This window comes from Calonectris borealis, chromosome 2 (genome assembly GCF_964195595.1).
Source record: "Calonectris borealis chromosome 2, bCalBor7.hap1.2, whole genome shotgun sequence".
Classification (NCBI taxonomy): Eukaryota; Metazoa; Chordata; class Aves; order Procellariiformes; family Procellariidae; genus Calonectris; species Calonectris borealis.
The window spans coordinates 145,907,613-145,933,732 of NC_134313.1; the positions used below are offsets into that span (position 1 = coordinate 145,907,613).

Here is a 26,120-nt window from a genome sequence, read left to right on the forward strand (position 1 = left end):
CCAAAAAAGGAACTTTAGGGTATTTTGTGCAGATAATGAAAAGAACTTATTCGGTTTTGCAGTGTAATTTTTACCACACAAATTCCCTGCTTTTGTGTTAGCAAAGAGGAATACTTTGAGTCTTTCAGTTTAGAAGATCTTCAAACAGACAACAGTATGTAAACAATCCCAAAGTACATAACTTTAGTAGAACAACCTCCAGTCTGTGAGCAAGGGTTTCAGAAAGGCCCCTTCATCAGATTTCCTTCTGCTCTTCACCCTGAACAAAGCCTTGGCTGACAATACCGAAATCTCCTCCTTTCTTCGGATTAAACCCCCTTTGCAGGAGAAGTATGCAAATGCTATACGTGTTTCCCTTGCTGAGGCTACTCTAACCCAGCTATCTTTTCACTGTCTATTTTGCTCCAGCAGACCATCCTACCGGCTGACAGGGAGACCAGCCTTCCAATTCAATATCTTTCATGACACTGACAGTTGGATGCTGGGGCCTGCCATGAACTCTAAAAGGAGCTCATTTATTCATAATTAACTATTCCCTGCATATTTCCTAAGGTATGGTAATTGTGCTAAAAGCCAACAAGTGAAGCATTCATTCTGGTTTTCTTTTCAACTTCTATTTTTCCACAGTCTCTTTCTCCCCACCTCCTTTTTTTTTTTTAAAAAAAAAAAAAAAAAATCTTTTCTTTCTTTCTTCTCCTCCTCCCTGGAAACATTTAGAGTAAAGAAAAGGAATGACGGTGGAGATAGGGAGCCTGCAGAAAACTGATGTAGGCAGTTCAAAAGGCAAAGTCTGCCATACGATACAGGACCCCATGGCAGCACTGAGCTATTCAGCTGGGTAAAACAAAGAAAAATGAAATGAGTAGAATAAAGCTATGTCATTAATACAGAATGATGTACGTCCTATTTGGGTAGCAAGGAGTCATGAATATACATTTCTAATTCCTTAGATATGGTGATAAGTGATCTCTGTTTCCATTAGCACCAGAGTGTATGTACTCAACCAACCTAAAATCTTCAAAAGTTATGCAGATGTAATGCTCTTTACACACTACTCGCCCTCCCTCCCCACAACGCACGCACGGACCGAGTCCCACCGCGCACAGTGGGGGTTCTCACAGGAATAAGGTATGATGGACCCAGCCCTATATACAGACCACGTTTATCGCTGTTGAGATGGAAAGCCTTGGGAAGCTGACACGGATTATTTACCTTAAAAGGCAAAATGTGACCTCATGTCTGCCCTTATCTGTTTTATGGTTTAGGTTAAATGAAGGAAGGGCTGACAGCACTCTCTGTTTACTTACTGACTTTGTGTCTGCTGCAATTCTGTTGCCTTTCAGAAAGTTTGGGACTTATAGGATACCTATCAATCATAAATGTGCGTAGTCCATATACAAAGGCAAGTGACGACAAAGCTAAATCTCTTCACATTCCAATCTCCTTTCCACTTGGATGTGCACCAAGAGCAAAGAAATCACCAGCTTTTGCAAAGATTCCACGACAGGGCTGGGGGGGGTGTGTGTGTGTGTGTCTCTAACATCGGAAATTCAGCAACTGTGCCAAAAGGGCCAAACACAGGACTGAGGTTCCTTATTATCATACAGCATTTTTCCAGTGCCACAAAATGTTGTAGACCTTCCAAGAACAAGGTGAGTAAAATCCATAATCTACAGAATTTACATTCTAGGTTTCAGGTGTAATATAAGAACTAAAGTTAATAAACAAAGAAAGAGATAAAGGAGAGAGAGGGCAAAGCTTCAGACAACGAAGTCATGGAACAACTCATTTTACTTATGTTCACATATTAATGATTGGGGTTTCACTTTTTAGTAGCATCCACCTACCTTTAGCACATACTCTTATACTACATTTGCTTTAAACTTGTAGAACAGTTTAGAATAAAAAGATTTTGCAATTTTTTTTTCTTCAAACACTAGAGTACAACCACCTTTTAAAGAATGAATCTTAAAGAGTAAGCTGAGTAAAATGCTTCTAAAATTTTTTAGAAATTTTCCTCCCTTTATTTCTAGACTATACCAAATTTGCGGATCAATGTGGTTTGTAATGGCAGGCAAAAACACACAAGCTGTTGCTGGAAATCTTAATGGAAAGTAATTGCGTATGGTATTCAAATCAAGATGATCAACTATTTTGTCATCATGGTCTGGGATTTTTGTTGTTTTAGGGGAGGAGGTTTAGGGGGGTGTTGTTTGTTCAACTTCTGTGCGTTATCGTTATGACAACACACAGTGGATTAAAAACAGAAATCCGAAACATCCAGTAAAAGCTTCTCTCAATAGATAGGAGCTGAAAATGTTGATGCTTTTGCAATGTTAGCAAGAAACTATGCTTGTTTTCATGCAAATAAAATAAATGAGAAATACCAAATAGGTAAGAAGCTTTTCAGATTTCACCTGGTGGAGCTCCTGCTTTTTTGCCTGCAGTATTCTAGCTGCTTTCAAGCAGCACTGCTTCCTACAGTCCTGCAACTGAAGATGTTTTTTCTACCTCTTATGCTTCTTTAAGGACTCTTGCATTCAGACTGAGTTGCATTTCCTCTCTGCCTTCCACAGTAACTCACAGAGAGAGAATTAGATTTCTAAATCACTCTGCTCCACTGAAGCACATTTCAAACATCTTTCTAAATCCCCAGGTGTGCTGCAGTTTCTCCACCCTCAATTTAGGAGTCTGGCAGAAAGAGACATGACTATGTCCTGCCATCTGGTGCCATAAGCAATGCTGTGACTTATTAGTACTACTTTCGATATGACACAAGCTGGTACAGTAGTTTCCCACAAAACTGTGGGCTTTGGAGATGATTTTGGGGAGTGAGGAGTACAGCCTACACAAGAGAGCAAGTCCAGGACTTGAAAATTCAGAAAGTCTCAGCTCTTAAGTTCTCTGAAGAAATATGGCAAGGGTTAATGATCCAAAAGCAATGCTCCATCTGCTAAGAAAATCAAAATCAAGACTTATGCATACAGTTCCTGGTCAAGGATTTTGACAGGGTCAGGTCAAGAAATCTTCGATCTGCCTCCATCTATCTAAACATACCTCCTTAAAGATTTAGTAATATATGTAAATAGCTTGTGGGATATTTAATGTAGGGGTAGGACTTAGTTAAAAAAAAAAAAAAGGAAAGAAAAAAAAGTGGTGAGGCAAAGTCTTAGAAAAGCATTTTGAGAGAGAGATATGAGTTTACTGCAGCCCACGGTTAACAACACAGATGGAAAAGAAGATTAAAAAGTGAATGATATCCAAGTCAAGGACTACAGATACACACTAAAAAAATGACATGGCCCAATCCTAGGTTCAACTTATGGATTGTTTTATACTGCCCTATTTAATTTGAAATGTAATACATAAAACGAAAGTTGAAATGTTACTGATTGAACCACATTTCATCAACAGCTGCTCATGTTACATAGAGTCGTTTAGATGACCTCAGGCCTCACTGGATTTTTCCAACACACTCTACACATCCACCCCCCTAAAAAAGACATAGGCAATTCATACAGCAAGTGTTTTTTACACACAAGTAATGACAAAAGGAGTCACTGACGTGGAATATGGACCATATGTTAGAGCTTCTTCCCAGCTGAAAAGTGATACACAAAGATGGATAACTTCACAGAATGCACACTAGCAAGTTCCAGTGATTTCTCAGAAATTTTGGGGAAAAAAAAAAGATGTACAAATCACATGATGAATATGCGATTCTCCCACTCGCTGCTTCTGCCTGATCTTCCCTAGAGAGTCAAGGAACAAAACAGGATTCATTTAGGATAGAAAAGTCAGAATTTGAGTGAATGACGAACAACTGCAGGAATAATAAGTTTGAGGGACAGTAAGGCATTTACTAATTCCTTCCTGGCTACTATTCTTCATTTGGATTATGTAGTTCCTAGAAGCTAAGAAAACACTGAGGTCAGTTTTGAAAAACCAGAAGTTGCCTGGTTAAAAAAAAGAGATGAGGAGTAATGGTTAAATTCTTTCTTCTGTTTCAGGCTACACTTCTTTTACTTGCCAGAAAATGTAGATATATTGGGAATGTGGGAAATATTAGTTTTTAACTATTTTTTTCTAATTCTGAGTGATAACTTCTCTGGTCATGAACCTAGGACACGCACAGGTCACACTAACCTGTGTCACACACAGTCCTAGGAAAGAGCTTATCTGCACTTGCCTGACTTCCCAGCCAAAACATCCTTCTGCTCGTGTTCAAGCAGCTGCTGCCAGACGCAGATAGACACTACAGCTACCACAAGTCCCTCAAATATATCTCAGGGTTAAAGTCTAGCAGGTCTGTCCAGTGCTTACTGATCCCTGTCTTTACTCCATTGAGCTAATGGACTTGGAGATTTCCCAGACAGCTTGCTCTCTTTTCCCAATAGAAGTCTAATTTTCAAACTCCATTCAAATAATTTAAACGTATATCACTTCCCCAAACAAAGCACCAGAGCAGGCATTGAGTAACGAATACCATCTGAACTTTTCAAACTCATTTCCAATTTTTTACTTAAATAGTAGTTGGGCATCTGGAGAGCTACCCAAGGTGGGAAAAATTCTCCCGTGGGATCTGCATAGAGAATATTTTTATTCCGATATTCTGCTCTCTTTATTGAATTCTGCAAAAGACTCAGCCTGTGCATTCATTAGCAGAGACCACGGCAGCCAATATTCACATTGCCTATCTGAAAGAACTTTGCACTAAAAAGTTAAAAAATTATCTGAAAGGTAAAGAATGCCTGTGTTTACAGTGCTTTAGTAACCCTTCTTTTTGGCAAACTAGCAGACCGCTAATGCTGAGCTTTTTATATGAAATACAAAACAGAAAACACTGATCTGTCAGTCTCTGCACAAATATTTTGATTAAGAAAGTCCTTTTAAAAAATCTGATTCTGATTCACATTAGGTGGGGAAAGGGAAATTCAACAGCCTGTGGTTACTCAATAAAGCAAACCCTGGCTACTCCATTACCAACTTTAAAACTTTGATGGATGGAAGAAAATGAAAGCTGAAAAAAAATCGAGGATCTGAACACTAAGCAAACATTCCTCAGCATTCAACCAAGAGACTGCTTAAGCATGAGCTGCAAACTTCTGAGAGAAGTATTTGTTTAATATATAAAAGACGAAATTCCTTAACAAGAAGAGATAGAGTTTGCAAAAGAGTTCTTCAGGAACAGCTTGCAGCCTTTAAATCTCAATTACTCAGCCTGAGATGGTATTGTTGTGTCTACATTAGTCCTGATTAGGGAGCCAGCCCTACTCCCATTGAAATCTATGGCATTCTCCCATTGTCTTCAGGAGGAGCAAGGCTAGACTCAAAGCCTCACAAAAATACCAGTCAAAAGACTCCTGAAGGTACCCATCTTATTCTCTTAATGTTTCTGAAAAAAACTACGGGGGAAAAAATTCTATGCAGTTCATTTCTACTGATATGCAATATGCCTTTTATAGGAAAATACAGACCAGTGAAGCAAATGAATGGTTAGCAACATTAATAGCCAGGGGCTAGCTAAACTGCCTGGGATGAGGAGTTTGCCTGCAATTTTACCACTACAGAATGTCTCGGAGAAGACTAAGCATTTTGTAATGCTGATATTTTACATAAGCATTCTTTAAGTCCATGACAGGCAGCAGACCCTGTAGTCTTCATTTCAGATTAAATTTTATACACTAAATCTAAACGCTTTATTTATTTTTAAATCCATACTTTCTAAGGGTATGTAGTTTTTCCTGGAAATGAAATTGTATCATGCAACTGAAATTGTATTCTGATTTTATGCAGTCTGACTAAGCATCAAAAATGAGCTCTGTTATAATTCAACTTGCAACAGAAACATCTCTTTTTACAACAGCAGCTTGCAAAAAACCCCAACCCCATTGCATCCAGAAAACAAAACACTGCCCCATGTTAATAATGAATGCAGCTCATATCTACCACATTCTGTTAAATTGCTAAAATTGCCCAGATAAACCATTTGAGAGTATGTCAGGTTTAATTAATACAACATGACCTGATCATTTCCACAGTTGGGAAGAAAGAAGTTGGCATTCTTTAAATCCAGAGCTCAACCTGGAGATTATGCTAAGTTGCTTCATTCATAGTCCACACTCCTCCGCACATGTCAGGAGGACAGCATTTGTCCCCTCTGGTGATAAACAAATTATACATGAAATCAATTCCACTTCACAATAATTTTCCCTATTGGGTATTATCTTTCCTCCTCTGCTCCCTCCAGTTAAGCTTGCATCCTGTAACTTGCTAATGAGCTGGGGGCTTTCTGTTCCAGGTGGCACCCCCTGCCTCGAAGTCATGACATTTCCCATTTCGAATGCTGCTGGCATTTTTCGACAGCTCCTGCTAACTAGCCTTTTTGACCTGCACTAAGAGGAACTCATCTGATCGAATCCTCTAACCTGCCAATCATGCCAGCAAATGATCTTCACAGTCACTCCCAAGGCAGGAGGGGGAAAAAAAGGGAGAGCAAGAGAGGGGGAGCGAGAGAGAAAGCTAGCGAGAGTGATGGAGTAGGCAAGCAGGCAGCTTCTGCAGCTACCTAATGAGAGTACTTTAAGTCTCTGAGGCAGCTGAAACGTCGAAAAACTGGTGGGAAAATTAGGACAGAACTGAATGCCTGGTGCTGTAATTACTGATTTCTTTCCACCCTGAGATCATTTTGAGAGCAATACCTCCGAGATGTGCCATTTTCTGAAGAACACAAGTTATTTTTACCATATAAACAGAAAACAGATATATTTTTCCCTGCCACCATCAATATGCAAACCTCATAATTCTCCTCTGCCAAATGGTGTTCTTTACAGAATTAATTAGGAGCTGTAAGTTCGTTAAATGAGTGTCTTCACCTAGAGATGATTATGATTATTTTTTTGTTGTTGATGCAAGCCATAAATAGCATTTTAACCTAATTTAAATGCTGGCAACATTCACACCTCTGTATTTACAAGTGTCTGCGCACCGATACATAAAACAACGAATACAGTATCTACGTAGTCTAGATGTGACTTTGTGGGCTGAAACCAAGCAGAGTCATGATAATGACCCAGTTGTTTTGATTTTGTTTGTTTTATGATGTTACAAATTACTTACTGCTGAATCTTTCAAGCACGCAAGGAGATTTCCTTCTGTAGTTTTTTTTGCCTTCAGATAACTAGTTTTGTTCTTAATCAAACTTAGCAGGTGGACTGTAAACTAACTAGATTTTAATACACATGCAATGCACATACTGAACAAAAGAGGTATTAAAAGCAATTGTACAATAGAAATTTCAGGCAAAAAACTTAAATAAAAAGGCTTATACCATGATATTACATGCTGTGACTGTATTGTTACAATATACATGCCAGAAAATATAATGCACAATCAGTCCTTATATTAATGTCAAAAGACGGTTACAGAAATGGCTGTACAGAATTAATAGCTAGGTACTAATGGCAGAGAATGATCACCCATAATTACTAATTCAAAATACATATATATGCTCCAAAACAACATTAATAATTTATAACAAGACTACAAAATTATGGAAATATCTAATTCTATTTCTGGTTCTTAAAATATCTGAAGATACTGTTTCAATGTTATTCTGTACTATAATTTTTATTGGAGAATTTAGTATTTTTTCCTGATTTTTTTGGGTTTTCCTCCTCAGACTTTTCATACCAATTTAACAATAGGAGCACGTGGGAAACCCATCCACACTCACCGGCTTATGGGGCAGAATAAATTAATGTATTTTTATTAACTGAGTTGTAAACTATTGCTGCATTTTTAGGCAAGAATCTCCCCACAACTAGGAGCATTCAGTGCACATTTACTTTACTGGCTATTGCCTTCAGAGCCAATTTTGCAGTGGTTGGTTTAGTTTTTCTGTTTCGTAGAGAATCAGGCAATGTAAACTACAGGCTCAAAATAGCAACACAAAGCTTGCCCTCCACGGAAATGATTCTGGTATATGGCATTACTAAAATTCATTTTTTGTTTACAGTTTGGCTGAAAGTAAAATGTTCTGTTAATTCTGAATGCTGCAAATGATGCCTGAGAGGCAATGCCTCTCATTAGCTTTGCTGTCTCTCTAGGTTACGGGCCGTGTGTCAGCATTGGAAACCTCTGCTTTGTCTGGAAACCTCAGCTGGTCTCCTTCAGTGGTTCCACTTTTCCTCTTAGACAAAGCCTAACTGGGGAGTCACGTGAGGAAATAATCCTAAAGGAGAGGTGACTGTCCATGGGAGAATACGGAGAGTTTAGACCCGCTTTTGCCTCCCTCCCAGTCATTGTCATTTATACATTGTCCTCTCTGCATTCAAATGTCATCCCAGACTATCAGCCCACTGCAACTCTAACAGCCTTTCATGCCTAGACATTTCTTAAAGCATCAACGGACCACAAAGAGCGTCTAGTGGGAATCGCTTGCTATCCTAATATTAATAATACAATACAGTGCACTTATGGCACAGAGGACTCCACCTTCCGTCTCCTAAATTTAAGAACAAACAAACTGGAAAGACAGATAAGCAGCGCTGCACCTAAGCACATGCATTCATGCAAGTATCACTAATATCTTTCCCACACCATAAGCGACTGTTAAATTAAAAACCTGTAACACTAAAAATGACTTGAAAATTAGTCTCCACAGTGCCGAAGGCAAGTTATCATGCATCAGAAATTAACTGAAAATAGTTCTATGCAGACTATGCAATAGTACAAGAAAATATGATATTGTCCCTTGACAAAAGTTCATCTCTAATAGTAGTAATGCTTCCTTTTTCTTCTGCCAGCTCTGCAGCTGATCTAGCCATGAAACATTGCAACTTAAAAAAAAAATCATGTATGTAGCCACTAATTTCACACAGAATAAGATGGAGTATATAATTGCAAGGAAGACATCAATCTCTCCTAGCCATGGAGGTTTGAAATACGTGTCCTACCAAGGACAGCAGGTAATAATAAATGTAAAGTCCTCCTCTCTCTGTCCTGCTTCCTTTCTCTTCCTCTTCTTCCTTCATCCCTAAAGAAACTCCCAAACTGCCTCTCCTCCCAGAATCCTGTCCATGATTTTAGAAATCCTGTTCACACTTACTTATTTCCATCTACTTCTTTCCAGGCATAGATGCTGTCCTGGTCTTTAAGTCTACAGATCGGACAGGCTCTTAGCACCGGTGTTCAGCTGGCTTAGTGAGACCACGAGGCAGCTTTCACTGATTCACTTTCCATACCTCTGTGCATTAGGTTACCAACTCTGAACAAGGCTTTTTATCATGAAAGGCATGAGACTGCATATTCCACTACTTATACTGAGTGCAATTATGTGAGAGTGCATTTCACATGACAACAGACAAGGCGAGCTATTACAGTACTGACACAGGAACACCACTGAACATATTTTCAAGTCCCACCAACTCCCTGATCAGGTGGTGGGTTTCCGGTACTGTGGCATAGTGGGAGACCTGATGGACTTCTGTAGGGATGGTTCCTCCATCCTCAGTCACCACGTGTCGCTTAAGGGGGACGGGGGGTTTATATGAAGACAGCCTTGCACTGGCCAGCTATTGATCAGTCCACTTCACCCTCTGCACAGAGTCTACTGAATACAGTGGGCTTTTCTTTATGACCGAATAGAGGGCAAAACTCAGTCTATAACTCTCATTCTAGACTAACAGGAACAAGATAATGAATTCTTGGATATCAAGAGGAGAATGTAGTCCAATGCCTGGAGTTTTTCCCTTGTGTGTTAAATTTAGGGCATATTCTCTCAGTGTGGTGATCTCAGTCTTTGATAGTAAGTAAAGCACAGCTAGAACAGTCTCATAAAACCATTATGTTGTTAACATACAAAAATAACGGAACTAAAAGTATTAGAGAGCCAAAAAATATCTTGGATCCTGCAGTTACCTTTCACAGCTTAATACTAATTTAACATTTTACAAAACTGAAGTTACAATTTTGACTCTGTTTAGTACTGTCATTACTGGACTCAAACCCAAATTGCTTTCAGCTGCCCACCACAAATGCATCTTATTAGCCTTTTCATGAAAGCCAATTTATGCAAATCCAGTATTAGGTAAATAATTAAACTGACCCTCAGCACTCATGTACAGACATTGTCTGACATTAAAAGATGCAAGAGAAACTTAAACCTCCCATCCTCGGTGCTTAGGCCTCCATCTTTTTAACTGCAGCAGTACAATGACTGTTTGTACACATCTATTTGAATCCATCTATTAAAAAAAACAAAGTGCATTTAAAAAATGAAACTGTTAACTGCTGTGCTTTTATAACTCTGCTATTCTCTCCCAAGCCAGGTTTTCAAGATCTCACACCTATAAAGCACTACTGGCTACTTTCAGCTTTTGATTAAATCAACAATGACAAAATCTGGCTGACATACAGTAACTCAGTCCAGAATTTCTCTTTTATGCAGACCTTTTTCCACTGTAATTACTACAGTTTTGTCCCCTGAAGCTGGAGAGATGAAGACTTAGAAGCACAGTATACTGTTTTCCACGGTGATTCAGCAACGCTGGGATACCCAGGACAGAGCGAATGCAGGGGAGTAGTGAATGAGAATAACTTTTCAATGCTGACTGCTGGACACGTACACTGCTGGACTATAGCTTCCCTGCGGCTCGACTAGGGCAAAGCAGGCAAAAATTATGTTCCTACACAGCAGTGCTGAAGAGGCACTGTTACACAATTTGTAAATGTAAAACTAAAGATGACAAACAAAAATGAAACTATTTGGATGCGGATGCATCTCTAGCTAGTCACCTCTCCAGCTAGCGAAGAGGAAAAGGTAATTTTACATAACAATTCTGTGCTGCTGAACATCCCTGGTCAGAAGCAATCAAACCAGTAAAACCAGTACTTTTTGCTATTATAGTGGTAACTGTCACCTATTCAGCTTTATTCTGTTTCACACAGCTGAGCTGACCCGAATGACGCCACCGTCCCTTCGATTGGCTGGGCTCGTGTCAGTTGCTGGCTTAAATGGACACAGAAGAAAGAATTCAGCATCCTGCGATTGAAATTCAGGATTGCTCAGATGCATGTGCGTGTGGTGAAGCAATACAAATAAAGACCACTTTTTGTTTTGCTCCAGTGAATTGTCAAAGAGATTTAGAAAGCCAGGGGATCTCATTATGGTAATACAGGTTAAATACTTTAAAAGCATATGGTGTTACCATCCTGAATGAAGCTGTCCCTGCCAGCTCCGGGAAGCAGACAATAGGCCAGAAACACATCTCGTGTCTCTGGTCCACCAATGGGAACTGGGGATTATAAATCACCACAAGAAAACATTGCGTGCTATCTGGTATCAGGTAATGCCTTGTCTTTTCAATTACCATTTGACTCATCCTCCTCCACAGAGGAACAAGCTCTAGCCGTGTATTCCACTGGCCAAAGAAAAAAGCAGCTCTAGAGTTTCTTCATGGTCCATTCATGTCTCAATAAAATATCTGTAGAGATGGGTGAATACAATATACAATATATCTCAACAGTATATGTAGAAGTGGGGAATGCTTCCACAGAGATGCTTCCTGCCCATGGGGAAACAAAATATCAGTGAAAACCATCAGGCACAAAATAAAAATGTTTTGCTTTATCACTTTATCAGCTTTAAAGATGCTTGGATATGGCCAAAAGACTTCTTTCCTTTCTCCCCCAAAGGCCCCATCTAACTTACTGCTGACAGATACTTTTACACATTCTGTGTAAAATGGAGCTCATTACCACATATTTGCTAATTTTTTCCAGTAGGGAGCAGTCTCAAAATTGAGCTTGGTGACTTGTAATGTCAGCTCTTTCACCATGGGCACTGAAATAACACGTTGTCTCTCTCTTGGAGCCCATGACAATGACACACTGTAGTCCACAAAGACCCTATTAGTAGTCTGGGTCCGACAGGGATTATCTAGGTTTTCAGAAACATGTCCTAGGTTACTGCTATTTCAGGGAGTTTTTTTGGATCTGTAAGCAGCTATGCTGCAGACAGGCAGCTGAAGCGCTACAATATTTCAAAGATAGTAGAAATTCTCAGGGATGCACCAGTTTCTTCAGCTGCCCCTTGCAGCTATTTCTAAGGGCAGCAGACAAGCTCTAACAAATGATGATAGAGCCATTTACAAAGTTACTGCCTCTAGCTCGTCTCCTTCACCAATCTGCCAGAAATTGCTGCTTCCAAAGTTGGCAGATGATGATGTTTGCCCATGTCTCAGCCACGCCTGGGCAAAGCCCAGTCTCTTTGCTTTCCAAAACCTAAAGAAAGGTGGAATTAATTCAGTGAGTGCACTATTAGGGCAGTAACATCTGGCAAGCATGTGGAGAGAACAGCAGGAGGCGGTAATTTCTTAAATTATCACAGCAAGATTTGGCACAGCTTCATTGTTGGCGCTCTCAATTTTATTTCCTATTCTACCCTGAAAAAAGGAAATTAGGAACACGTGGAAGGAAGGACCAGACACAAGACATAAGACTGGAATTTCCTTCAACACCATCGAGGTTCTGGAGGTGGCTGAAGATGGTTCCTTGTTTGGGTTTTTTGCGCGTCTCTTCTAATAAATTCCTTTACAATGTATAAATGTATAAAAATACATAAAATACATAAAAAATGGAACCATTCCCCTCCACACACAAGAAAGCAACTACCTACAAATTTTTCTCTTTCACAGCTTCCTGATGGATATTGGAATACTTAAAAATTCCAGCCCTTTCTAACTTTCCTACCACCTCTATATATCCATAAAGTCAATTGAAGAAGATGGGTAAAACACGTATGTACCTGCCTTGTCCAGGAGACAAGCTATAAGTATTTGTCTGCCTCTGTCTTTTTCAAAACCTCATCTATTTCCTTGCAATATTGGCACCTTTTAATTTTCCTTTCTGCCCACTAGCGGTGATGTTATCTGACCATTCTCTTTGACAATTTAACAGCTCGTTTTCCTCCATCCCTCTAACTCTACTTGTCTTGCTTACCTGTTAACTTCATGGCCCTGGAGAGCTACTGTCATCTTTCTTTTTGCTTCTCACGCCTCTTTTTGCTTCACACGCATCTTTTTGCTTCACTGAGCCTTGTGAATGGAGACTTTAACTGAATATCTCATCATAAATACCCCTTCCTTAATGCTACTATTCTGCTTACTGCAACTCTAGTCTTCTGCTACAGTAACTGACTCAGGTCCTAACTCATTCATTTTACTGATTGAACATCCTACTTGCCAGTCACTGCTCTACTGCTTAAAATCACAGCCACCTGCTATTCAGATTAAGCCTTCACCAGACCCCCTTTCCACATTATCAAAACTGCAGTCTTTTTTCCCAACTCCTTTCACTCTCCACGCTGACTCTTATTTCCTCTTGCTTGGTGGTCTCATCCCTTTAAAGGTTTCCACCCACCCTAACAATTCCTCACCCAGGTCCAGGTTCCATGTCCACATTTCTTCTGCCTCCCCTGCTATTCTAGTTTAATCTCATCAGTCCCCAGCTCTCTACATTGTACAAGTAAGAGGATTTCTGTTTGGTACTAATACTCTTCCAGTATTATCTGCTGCTCTCCACCTTATATCAGAAGTCAAATATCACAACCAGGAACTGATATTTTATTGCACTGTAAGCACCTAACACAACAAATTCCAAAGCCACGATGGAAAATTGTAATCAATAATGTATACACATCACAACTTAACATTTGTTAAGTGCCTCCAGATCTTATACAATGAAAGGTGCTATTCTGTGTTAAAGCTGTGGTTGAGTAGCCACAACAGAACAGCAATGTACTTCAAAGGTACACATGGCTCCCTCTTTCTGCTTACATATAACATTTAAAAAAGTAATCTCTATCTGCTTAAATAGATATTCATTGAGAATGATCAAACGGTTCTCTTTTGTGCTATTTTACATGTTTGTTTGCAAATACAAACTTTCTATTGCATATTGTATAAATGAAAAATTACACTTGTTTGGAAGCAACAGAAAGGAGATTCTGCACATGCGAAATGAGATTCTGTACATAAGCTTCCACACAAAAGGTCTTTAGCACAGATGGGCACATTCTAAATTTACTTTAGATGGATGATATGTCACGTTAGAACAGACAAGGTTGAAGAGATGTCTGCAGGGACACAGCCCCAGGAAAAAGTAGGGATTAGCTTGTCAATAAAGATGTAAACAGACTGCTCTGAGGCAGCCTCATTTCTGACATTAGAAAATCTTAAATGGTTTGCTGGCAAAGAGCATGTGCAAAAATTGGGGTAGGCTGTCAAGACCAAAATCTATTCATTTCAGTTTTTCAGTAGCTGCTGCCTGTCAGGTAAACAGCCTCCACAACATTACAGAGTTAAAAAAAAATTGCACATAAACATACAACAGAATATAATTCATTAGAGAAAGTTATATCTGATACTGTAACAAGCAGACTTAGCTAAAGATAGACTTAATGAGAATATTAACTACATTTATGAGACTATACCTTTGAATAGGTACATGAGCAGCATGTGCATTTATCTCAGCTCCTATAACTTCCAAAACAAGCTGTTATAATGGACTCGCAAAAGCACCATGACTTTAAAAAAAAAAGGCAGATCTAGGTTTTTGAATGAAATGAATCTGCACTTTGGGTATTTTGTGAAACACTTTAAGTATGAAACTACTTAGAGAAGCATAATAAGCAAAGCAGCTATATAAGGGAATATTGCTAATCTGGAAGAATATGTCAAGTGGTAAATCCCACTGAACAAACACTGGGGTCACGCATGTGGGCAGAAGAGAGTTAATGCCATGATACAGGAGCAGCCTCACATTCACAGTCCTGGTCCTCATGGGGGACTTCAACCACCCCGGTATCTGTTGGAGGGACAACACAGCAGGGCATAAGCAATCCAAGAGATTCCTGGAATGTGTTGATGATAACTTCCTTCTCCAAGTGAAAGAGGAGCCAACGAGGAGAGGTGCTGTGCTGGACCTTGTTCTCACCAACAAGGAGGGGCTGGTGGGGAATGTGAAGCTCAAGGGCAGCCTTAGCTGCAGTGACCATGAAATGGTGGAGTTCAAGATCCTTAGGGCACTGAGGAGGGCACAGAGCAAACTCACTAGGCTGGACTTCAGGAGAGCAGACTTTGGCCTCTTCAGGGATCTGCTTGGTAGAGTACCATGGGCTAAAGCCCTGGAGAGAAGAGTGGCCCAAGAAAGCTGGTTAATATTCAGGGATCACCTCCTCCAAGCTCAGGAGCGATGCATCCCAACAAAGAGGAAGTCAGGCAAAAACGCCAGGAGGTTTGCATGGATAAGCAAGGAGCTCCTGGACAAACTCAAACACAAAAAGGAAGCCTACAGAGGGTGGAAGCAAGGACAGGCAGCCTGGGAGGTATACAGAGAAATTGTCTAAGCAGCTAGGGATCAGTTTAGAAAAGCTAAAGCCCTGATAGAATTAAATCTGGCCAGGGACATCAAGGGTAACAAGAAAAGCTGCTATATGTATGTCAGTGGTAAAAGGAAGACTAGACAAAATGTGGGCCCCCTCCAGAAGGAATCAGGAGACCTGGTTACCTGGGATATGGAGAAGGCTGAGGTACTCAATGACTTTTTTGCCTCAGTCTTCACCAGCAAGTGCTCAAGCCACACCGCCCAAGTCGCAGAAGGCAAAGGCAGGGACTGGGAGAATGAAGAGCCACCCACGGTAGGAGAAGATCAGGTTCGAGACCATCTAAGGAACCTGAAGGTGCACAAGTCCATGGGACCTGATGAGATGCATCCATGGGTCCTGAGGGAACTGGCGGATGAAGTTGCTAAGCCACTATCCATCATATTTGAGAAGTCGTGGCAGTCCGACTGACTGGAAAGTTCTCACTGTCTGGAAAATGGGAAACAAACCCCCTATTTTTAAAAAGGGAAAAAAGGAAGACCCAGGGAACTACAGGCCAGTCAGTCTCACCTCTGTGCCTGGAAGATCATGGAATAGATCCTCCTGGAAACTATGCTAAGGCATATGGAAAATAAGGAGGTGATTGGTGACAGCCAACATGGCTTCACTAAGGGCAAATTGTGCCTGACAAATCTGGTGGCCTTCTACGACAGAGTTACAGTGTTGGTGGATAAGGGAAGAGCAATTGATGTCATCTACCTGGACTTGTGCAAAGCATTTGGCACTGTCCCACACAACATCCTTGTGTCTAAATTGGAGAGACATGGATTTGACGGATGGACCGCTTGGTGGATAAGGAATTGGCTGGATGGTTGCAAAGAGTTGTGGTCAACGGCTCGATGTCCAAGTGGACACCAGTGACGAGTGGCCTTCCTCAGGGTTTGGTATTGGGTCCGGCGCTGTTTAACATCTTTGTCGGCGACAGGGACAGTGGGATTGAGCACACCCTCAGCAAGTTTGCCGACGACACCAAGCTGTGTGGTGTGGTCGACACGCTGGAGGGAAGGGATGCCATCCACAGGGACCTTGACAGGCTTGAGACGTGGGCCCGTGCGAACCTCATGAAGTTCAACAAGGCCAAGTGCAAGGTCCTGCAAATGGGTTGGGGCAATCCCAAGCACAAATACAGGCTGGATGGAGAATAGATTGAGAGCAGCCCTGAGGAGAAGGACTTGGGGGTGTTGGTTGATGAGAAGCTCAACATGTCCTGGCAATGTGCGCTTGCAGCCCAGAAAGCCAACTGTATCCTGGGCTGCATCAAAAGAAGTGTGACCAGCAGGTCGAGGGAGGTGATTTTCCCCCTCTACTCCACTCTCGTGAGACGCCACCTGGAGTATTGTGTTCAGCTCTGGGGCTCCCAGCATAAGAAGGACATGGAGCAGTTGGAGCAAGTCCAGAGGAGGGCCACGGAGATGATCAGAGGGCTGGAGCACCTCCCCTATGAAGACAGGCTGAGAGAGTTGGGGTTGTTCAGCCTGGAGAAGAGAAGGCACCTGGGAGACCATAGAGCAACCTTCCAGTACCTGAAGGGGACCTACAAGAAAACTGGAGAGGGGCTTTATAAAAGGGCATGTAGTGTGTAGGGTAATGGCTTTAAACTGAGAGAGGGTAGATTTAGATTAAATATAAGGAAGAAATTCTTCACTATGAAGGTGGTGAGGCACTGGAACAGGTTGCCCAGAGAAGTTGTGGATGACCCATCCCTGGAAGTGTTCAAGGTCAGGCTGAGCTTTGAGCAGCAAAGTGTAGCGGAAGGCGTCCCTGCCCACGGCAGGGGGATTGGAACTAGATGATCTTTAAGGTCCCTTCCAACTCAAACCATTCTATGATTCTATGATACAACAACCACCATTCCCTTACTTTAAGTTTGTAAGTAACCTCTCTACTCACCTGTCCTTTCCAGGTTCTGTTCTACTCTTAGAATACCTGAAGTCATATTACACACTATTTCACTGCTGAATAACTAGAGTTAAAAAGATGGGGTATTGATTGAAAGCCACCCAAGGACAAAACCAGTTCTAGTAGATCCAATGGTATAGATCAAATTCATTAACATGACAGCACCTCTGTCTCCATCAAGAATATCCTTCTGCTTCCAAGGCTACCAAACCTACTAAATGAATCATTTTTTGTCCTTGCCCCAAAGTTTAACAACAGAACTGGCAAGAGAGATTTTATTTCTCTGTATCTTACCAGGGGAAAAAATATCAGTCCAAATTAAAGGCAACCTAGTGTTTAATCTGCTGGCACCAACTTCTGCGATATTTTCAACCTGCCAGTGACAATGATCCTGCCCACAAGGCCAGGAACTTACACTCCTCATATTGACCATCTATACTGCAAAAACAGATTATCTGCCTGAATGTGAGCAATTTAAGAAATGTGCAGTTGAATTTTGTATTTTGTTTCTCTAAGGAGAACTAAAGTAAAGAGTATTTTCAAAGATATACCTTCCAATAATCATGTCTTACCTGCATATTATCAGTTGTGAACATAGGTACTCTTCAGTGTTTGCTGTTTGATACACCTTTGCCATAACTATTGTTTTTTCCAAAGACTCTCATGCTTTCTCCAGTCTCTGGCTGTAATCTTACATTCGGTACAGTAAAAATAGAAGACACTGCAAAAAAGAATGTCAGTTCAGAAACTTTGATTTTTTCCGCAAAATTAGTAATTTAAAAATAATCAGTTAATATATATGGCAAACACAACACTGAGTAAATATATACAGCTTTTACATATACCACCTATTTATGCAAGTAAGCATTGTAAAAATTCCGACTGGAAAGAACCTGCATGCATGATGATGGAAGATGTATGACGCGAACATTCCCAATTGCACTTATCTAAAAAAACTGTTTCCGGGGTGCATGTGTGTTTGTTTGCTTGTCCTTACACCGCTATATAATTAATATTTTCCATTTCAAAATTTCCTCCCTGATAGCATTTAGAAATAACGAAGAATGTGAAAAAATGCAGCAAGGTTTTTCAATAATTTGACACCACATATTACATCGTCAAACTCCTGATGCCAGCAGAACTGAGATACTTTGTTTTACTTCATTTTAAATGAAAAATGTTAAAATATCCCAACAACTCAAAAAGCTTTTACATAAAGCAACCCCCTTCTGCATGAGCTAGAAAAACCTTGAAGATTTCCACATAACACCAGGCAAGTAATTATTAGTAGCCATGATGATGTTAATCACAGGGATCAAACTGCAAATGGTTAAGGACCGACACATTGATGATATGGAAACTCGTTTTTACTTAAGATGCCTCGAACTGGTGGGGAAAAATCACTGACTTTTAATACCTTCTGAGAACAAATGTCTATATAAAAATATCCTTGGAGAGCTGCTACTGCATGATTGCATGAGAAAATGTTAATAGACTGACTGTTTAAAGAACTGATCAGGGCTGGAACAGTTTTCTTTGTTTTCACACTAACGACTAGCATAGCTGTAAGTTTTTGGAGCTACTCTTTCATTTTTATGCATTTAAAAGACCTAGCTATTGTTTTATGCACAAAATCTTCCCACTGTATTTCTGACATCTCAACTTGCATTTGATATTCTGCTATTCTTGGTAACATACATTATGAATGGCATATATTCTAAGAAAATAAATCAATATGAGCTCTCAAATATGAAAGGAGAAAAGGGGGAGCACTGATTATTTTTTTTTTTCAATAGAAAACATCAAGTACATATATTTAGTAAAAGCAGTTCATCTATAGATTACTGCTCAGGTCTGAGTTGAATGAAGGCTGTATTTCTTCACCAACTGTATTGTATACCCAGACAATATTTTTTAGCAGAATTGCACAACTCTTACCTTTTTAATGTAATATTTTTAAAAACTGAAAGTGGCTAGATGACAGACAGAGCTCATCTGGAAACTGAATTTCTAATTCAATTGAAATGATGCCTTGACTTGAAACCAAACTGAATCAAAAATCAAAATTTTGTTTCTCACATAAACTCATCTTGCACACATTTTTTAAATAAAACACAAGATCAAAATGTTATCCTGTAAAATATTACATAGAATATAAATTCATACTACCTGAAGTCAAAACAAGAAAAGAAAGTGAAACACTTCTTTTTGACTTTTTCAATGTAGGTAAAGTACTTTTGTGAAATACTGTGATTTAAAACAAACAATATTTTCTGATAGAAAATCATTTGACTGATTTTTTTTCCTATCTCTCTTTCTTCCTCCTCACCTGAGAGTCGTTCCTTGGTTATTAGTGCTAAATCTCCAAATTTGCAATTCAGCACTAGGAGTAAATTGGACAAACTATATTCCATGACGAATACATCAGAGATTTGTAAAATCGCAATGGTGTCTTGATTAGGAGGCAGCAGATTTTGTGTGTACACTCACTTCTGTTGTGCATAAAGTCTCAATGTATTTATACCTGCATTTAATTAACTATCAATAGTAAGTCCTTCCCAATGTAAAATATTAACCCAGAGAACTAGAATCACAAAACCTGGTAATTTCACTAGACAGTAAACATTTTCCCAACTCTCCAAAGTATATGACTTCTTTGTTTTGTAAATATGTTTACAAGTATATCCAAGTCATACTAAATAGAAATGATTGTAGTATTTGATACTGAGATTGTCCTTTCTTGCATCTGGATTTATGCTTCATAATGATTATCTACTAAACACAGAAATAGTCTTTCTGTAAGTTAAAATTTTACTGGAGGCATTTAGAAGAACCTTGCTTTAAAATATAATGATTTTTCATCTTTATTCTCCCCCCTTCAAAAGGTTTCACTGCTCCTGATGTTTAACGTTATGCAAAGACGTGTTTCTGCCAATGAATATCGCCTTATGGTTATGCTTCTGCAAATAACCTGCTGTGAGCTGATAAAAGGATTAATGCAGCCAAAATTCTTAATCTGTGAAATTACAAATTAAATTCTCATATTAAAAATACCACCCTGAGGTATTTTTTGTGGTTTTAATTCCCCTCTGGTGTTCTGCATACATTGTGCTTGTTAATGACTAGGACAAGACTGTCTCTGTTGGCAGCCTGCTGCAGAGTGATAATGTGTAGGCATTTACTTCACTGATAGAACTGGATTTAACCACTGACTGATAAACTAAGTGGCAAGTGGGTAATAAGTCCATATTAACAGAAAAGTACTACTGCAGAATTCAGAATTCAAAATCCTGGCTAAACTAAATCACACAGTCAGAAGGATTGAGATGTCACCACTGCAGAGTGATTTTTGTTTTCCATTTAGTGGAAAAAGGATAAATGAACTGGCATTCTTGATGTTTCATTAGTCCTAAAGAAATGAATCTCTTTGCATCAGTTTCAGCAGAGACAGACTTTCACAGCAGCCTTAATTTACATTGCATCCTTTGAATTTTCAGCTTATAAAGTATCGCAGTCAGCAAACTGAGTGGTGGGTTAGCATGGCAGAGGAGGAAACTGGGAATCTTTTTGCAGAGCGAGGATACGGTCTACGACAGAGCTGGTGATGGACAAAAATTAATGGTGCTAGTTTGATTTTAATGTTCATATTCTACAAATGGGAGAATGCTCTTCAGAGCAGAGTCGGGAGCAGGGTACTTGGACAGCCAGGCCACAGAACCAGCTCAAAATGTGACTACTACAGCTGTCGAGGATGGAAAAGATAAACTTTTGGAAGACAAAAGTTTTCATGCTTACACTGATATAAACAGAATCTATTGTGGATTAATATTCAGAAAAGGAGCTCAGTTTTTACAAGCAAACTTTTAAACCAGCCATAGTTACACACACATATGCTATTGTTGCATCTCTGAACTTTTTGCGTCCGAGTACTGGATTTAGATCTTTTGCTAATAGATGTATGCTTGAAAGCAGAAAATAACATGCACTGTTCTAATGCAAGCATGTTTCTCTTCACCACACTGAGTTAAAGCAGAATGCTGATTGTTATTCCCCTGTGAAACCTATTTTTAATAACAGAACCTTCTCTGAATCAAAAACATCATGCATGATAATATTTTTCCCCAGAATAAATAGTACTGTGCTTTTAACACTGGAAAAAGATATGGACATGTATGATATAAATGATTTACAACTATTAAAGAGATAATTGACAGCATACATGATGATAGGAACATTTTTGCCAAGTCAACTGGAATGCATTTTATTTAATAAAAGAAATAAAAAGATGTATGTAAATACTGAAAGCATTCTTAATTAATAATGTCTTCTGCCATCTTCTTCTTATACAGTCTAACTCAGCAAATTAACCGATTGCCTACTTCGTGTTTCTCAGACTTCCGAATGCCGAGTCCTTTCTTAAAGGTTACTGTTATAACAGATATAGATTCTGTGAATCAAACATGGCTGGATTTTTATCCTGTATGCTGCAGCTAGTTAAGAAGTACTGTATGTTATAAAGTGAAAAGCACTAAATATGTAAATTGTGTTTTTCCTTTTGCTTTTTGACAATTCAGATAATTCTCTTGGCTGCACACATAATCAAATACAAAGATAGCTGGCTGCAGACTGCAGAGCAGAGATAGCAAAAAAAAAAAGAATCCATTTTTTCCTGTGTCAAGCTAACTATGTAATTTCAAGCTACACAATTGCACTCACGTATTCTCTGTGTGGCTATACATGTCCATGAAGCTGTCTGCATGTGAGGGTTAGTGTACACACATGCATCTGTATGAACTAGCACCTTTGTTTTCAATCGATTCGGAGGTGGTTATACTCACTATCAGTTAACTCCCATAGCCGTGGGGGCAGATCACTGAAATACTCATGGCTCAGGGCTGCCTGTGCTGACAATCTGTTCTTTGGGAAACACTGGAGTAGTTTGGAGGCTAGATCTTCTGCGTGATTCACATAGCTCAGCCTGAAACACAAATAAGAAGGTTTTTCTGAAAAACAATCTCATCATTCTGTTTACTAATTCCACCTGCAGTCAGCAGAGTTGAAACACCAAGTCTTGCCAGCCAGGATAAAGACAATTTTGGGAGCACTACCAGGAAAGATATTCCTCAGATTAGGGAGTCAATGAATTATTTCTGGATTGACAGCTCAAAATTCATACAAATTTTACAAATAGAGAGCATATAATATACCATATCACATATGCCCTGCCTAGTACGCTAAAGGGTCATGAGCAACAGCATCTTGAAAGCAACTGTTTTGATTCTTCCATTTGTATTTTATTGAGCATACTGACAGACTGAAAATTTACAGTGCTGGAAACAAATGGTTATTACTATCTAAACCCAAGAAATCCAAGCTTAAAATAACAGCAGTATTCATACAACTTTGTGAAGTATCAAATTTTAAAATCCAATGACACTTAACACACAACATATGCATCATGTTTCATAAAGACATTTATCTTCTGGGCAGTACTGACTTCTTATTTTTTCATATATTCACATGGCAGGGGGCTGACTCTTCATTAGGTGTTAATGCAATGCAAACATTAAATTGTAAATAAGTGAATTATCTTTTCTAAGCTACCTAGAGAAGTCTGAGAAAACTCATTGCTTTACTGGGAGCTACATGCTTGAGAATGTTATAACAAAATATAAACTAAAAATAATAGATTTGGAGGGGAGAGAGTAAAATGGTAATCAGCAAGATGTGGCTTGGGTCTAGTAACCTACAGCTGCCTCCTAAATTTCCAAAGCCACCAAACTTATTGTAATATGCAGTCGGAAAAGAGGTGCTGAATCTTGTTGACATCGTGTTGCTATTATCAGTAAGTAACTTCGTAAATTCAACCATGCCTTTGCTCACTAAAGACCTCTTGTCAGGTAAAAATGCCAAAGTGTGTAAAAGATCTCCTATTTTTCAGTGCACTGGTTTCCCAAAACAGATAGACTGCAGTCCAAAATACCGCAGTATTTGAAAAAGATTAAAATCAGTAATCCTACAGCATGTTTCATGCAAATGTTCATTTTTGTTCAGCTCAAGTTGCCTTTCTGAAAAGCCATTCAAGGAAGATGGATTAAACAGAGTTACTCTTTTATTTTCACATACTTAACATTGGGCTGACATGGGATAATTTATAAGGATCAGTCTATGCACAGGTGAAAACTATCTCTGCAACAAAGAACAGATAACACTGAAAACACTAAATGAAAAAAAATGTTATTACAGTGAAAACTTCAAGTAAGTCACAAATGTCATAGATACAACTTTTTGTCCATGCTCATACAACACTCAATATGGGAAAAAAAAAATTTAAAAGTCAAAGGCTTCTCTGCTGAATTATGTGCTGGCATATGTATGATATGCTGGTATTTGTAATGATTCAAGAAATATGCCACTGTCTTTTTAATTTCTAGCAACTGTACGTTAGATAGGTATTTTTGAACACTGTGCCTATCTGATCTCTTCTTGAGAACAGGTAGGCTATTTGTCCAGAAATTACCCACAGGAATGAATCGCCCAGAAGTGCTGACCACTTCATGACATTATTTCTCATCAGCCATAATCTTACAGAATTCCCAGGATTAGGATTTGGAATTGTTATTCTCAGTTAAACAGATGCTAAACTTTAGTATTTCTGATGGGCATAAGTTTTCTGTTTTCGTTTTCAGTTCATGACAAAATAAAGGCATCTTGAATGAAACAGTCATTGCCTATAAATTAGATTCTACAACAGGATTAATTCCAGATTCCTTTAACCAGATTGTAGAAATTGTTTCATTCAACTTTTTTGAAAATTACAGGAAAGTTCATTACAGAACACAGCAAAATACCAGGAGAAAAGGCTATTCTTAATAAAGAAAGGAAAAGGAAGGGTAAATACTCAGGGAGAATTGGTTTTAACTCTTCTACACATCGAAAATTCCCACGGACCGGTGATTATATTGAGTCTGTGAGGCCCGTCTTGTGTCCTAATCCCTCCTGCACCAATTATTTGTTCAGAGGTCCTGGCAAATCATTTCACCAATGTTTTTTTTTCCCCACAGAGGTAGCTGCACCCTTTTTGGGAGCCATAGTAAACTTGCTCTGTCTTGAATGAAAGCTACTGTTAAATCAGAAAAATGAGGCCACTTAAATAAGTGGTGAAATATTACGCTCCAATATAAGAATTGTACCATTCCTTAGCTGATCCATAGGTATAGTGAAGATGCTAATTAAGTAAGGCAAAGCAAAAGAAAAGAACTTTCAAACACTAATGAATTCTGAATTGCAGCTGAAATTATAGATGATGACACCCTGGTTCCTCGGTGCTCTTGAATAGAGTAGTGCCAACATTTTGACTGTATTGATGGTCACCAACGTACCTGGCATACTGCTAAGATTTTTTTTAGCAAGAAAATCAGATTAACTAGTATAAATTGAAAATATTTTGAGTAGGAACAGTTTAGGAAGCCAAAGTTACCTTCCCAGTTTAGAAACAAAAAAGATACCGGTTTAGCGAGATCAGTCAAGAAGCCAAAGGTAAGTATCAAATAATCAGCTGATTACACATTTATACAATATAAACCCAACAAAAATATCTAGGGCTGCAGCATAATCACATCACCTAATGAAATAATTGTGAATACATCAGTCAAAATTAGAACCGGTTTTATAATTAATAAATAGAAAAAAGACTAAATTCATTGCACAGTCTGCAAAAATAGTTCGATGCTATAATAATTACACTTACCTGCCCTGATAATAGTCCGAGTAGTGCTGGGCAGGGGGTATGTGTGTTAGTTGTTTCTACAGTGCTTTGAAGATTTCCGTTGCTACATTATTAGTATTATGTTCCCAAGCATTTATAGATTTTAAACTCAGAAGGGGCCATAACGATCAAGTCTCACCTCCTGTGTAACACAGGCCAAAGAAGATCATCCATACTTGGATCAACTCATCACTTTTAGCTAGGCTCAGCTGTATCTTTAAAGTTCTACATCAAAGTTCTAGCTTTGTTTACGAAGCTTTGCACAGCAATGAAAAAATTCTTCTCCAAAACCCACGTCTTCCGCGAAGGTCACTTCTGGAAATCAGTGGACACTGCAAAAGGCATATGCATGTGGGCTCGTAAGGTTGTCAGTCTTAAAACCAATGCCTTAGTGGGATGCATGACTGATTTTGCTGCTTTGTTTAAGGACAAGTTATTCTTCCACTTATGAAAAATACACTGTATGATCAGGTATTTAAATTACATCTACTATGTCAGAATTGTTTGGAGAAATCCATTTAGTGCATAACCTCAGCGGTTTAGAACGTCGGAACGTTTGGTTTTGTTTCTTTCCTTTTTTTTTTTTTTTTGCCAATAGTCTCTTTAAAATCTCCTCCTTAAAACATTAACAATTTGTCTGATGTAAGTAAGTTTGAAACATGATTCCTCAATAGGGACAAAGGCTGAATTTTCTGACGGGGTTCAGTAGTTAAGTATCTAATACAGAAAAGTTAACAAAAAGAACTAAAGACAAAAAAAAAAGATTTGATTTTTAAATACACCTCCTTCAGTATGTGACAGGATGGAATTTCATACAATATGGCTTTGTGTCTAGAACATAATAGCATGTTTTGTCTCACAGCAGTTGGGCCATATAGGAACTTGGCATGCATGATATGGCAAGTCTCAATACTCACGCTTCACTTACTGTCACACTAATCACTGAGGAATAGTTACCAGCCATGACAGCATACATACTTTCAGAAAATGTAGCATACAGCACAATAC

At 39.0% G+C, this 26,120-nt stretch overlaps 1 protein-coding gene across 2 annotated transcripts in view; it reads right to left on the reverse strand.

Annotated features, from left to right (window-relative positions):
• CDK14 (cyclin dependent kinase 14) overlaps nt 1–26,120 on the reverse strand; it is a 330,096-nt gene that overhangs the window by 45,672 nt on the left and 258,304 nt on the right. For both annotated transcript variants that reach the window (XM_075143809.1, XM_075143808.1), the window contains 2 exons: nt 22,183–22,322; nt 17,917–18,065 (listed from right to left, as the gene is read on the reverse strand). In XM_075143809.1, the coding sequence (XP_074999910.1) occupies nt 17,950–18,065; nt 22,183–22,322 (256 nt within the window). In that variant the 3' untranslated portion in view covers nt 17,917–17,949. The remainder of the gene's footprint in view (nt 1–17,916; nt 18,066–22,182; nt 22,323–26,120) is intronic.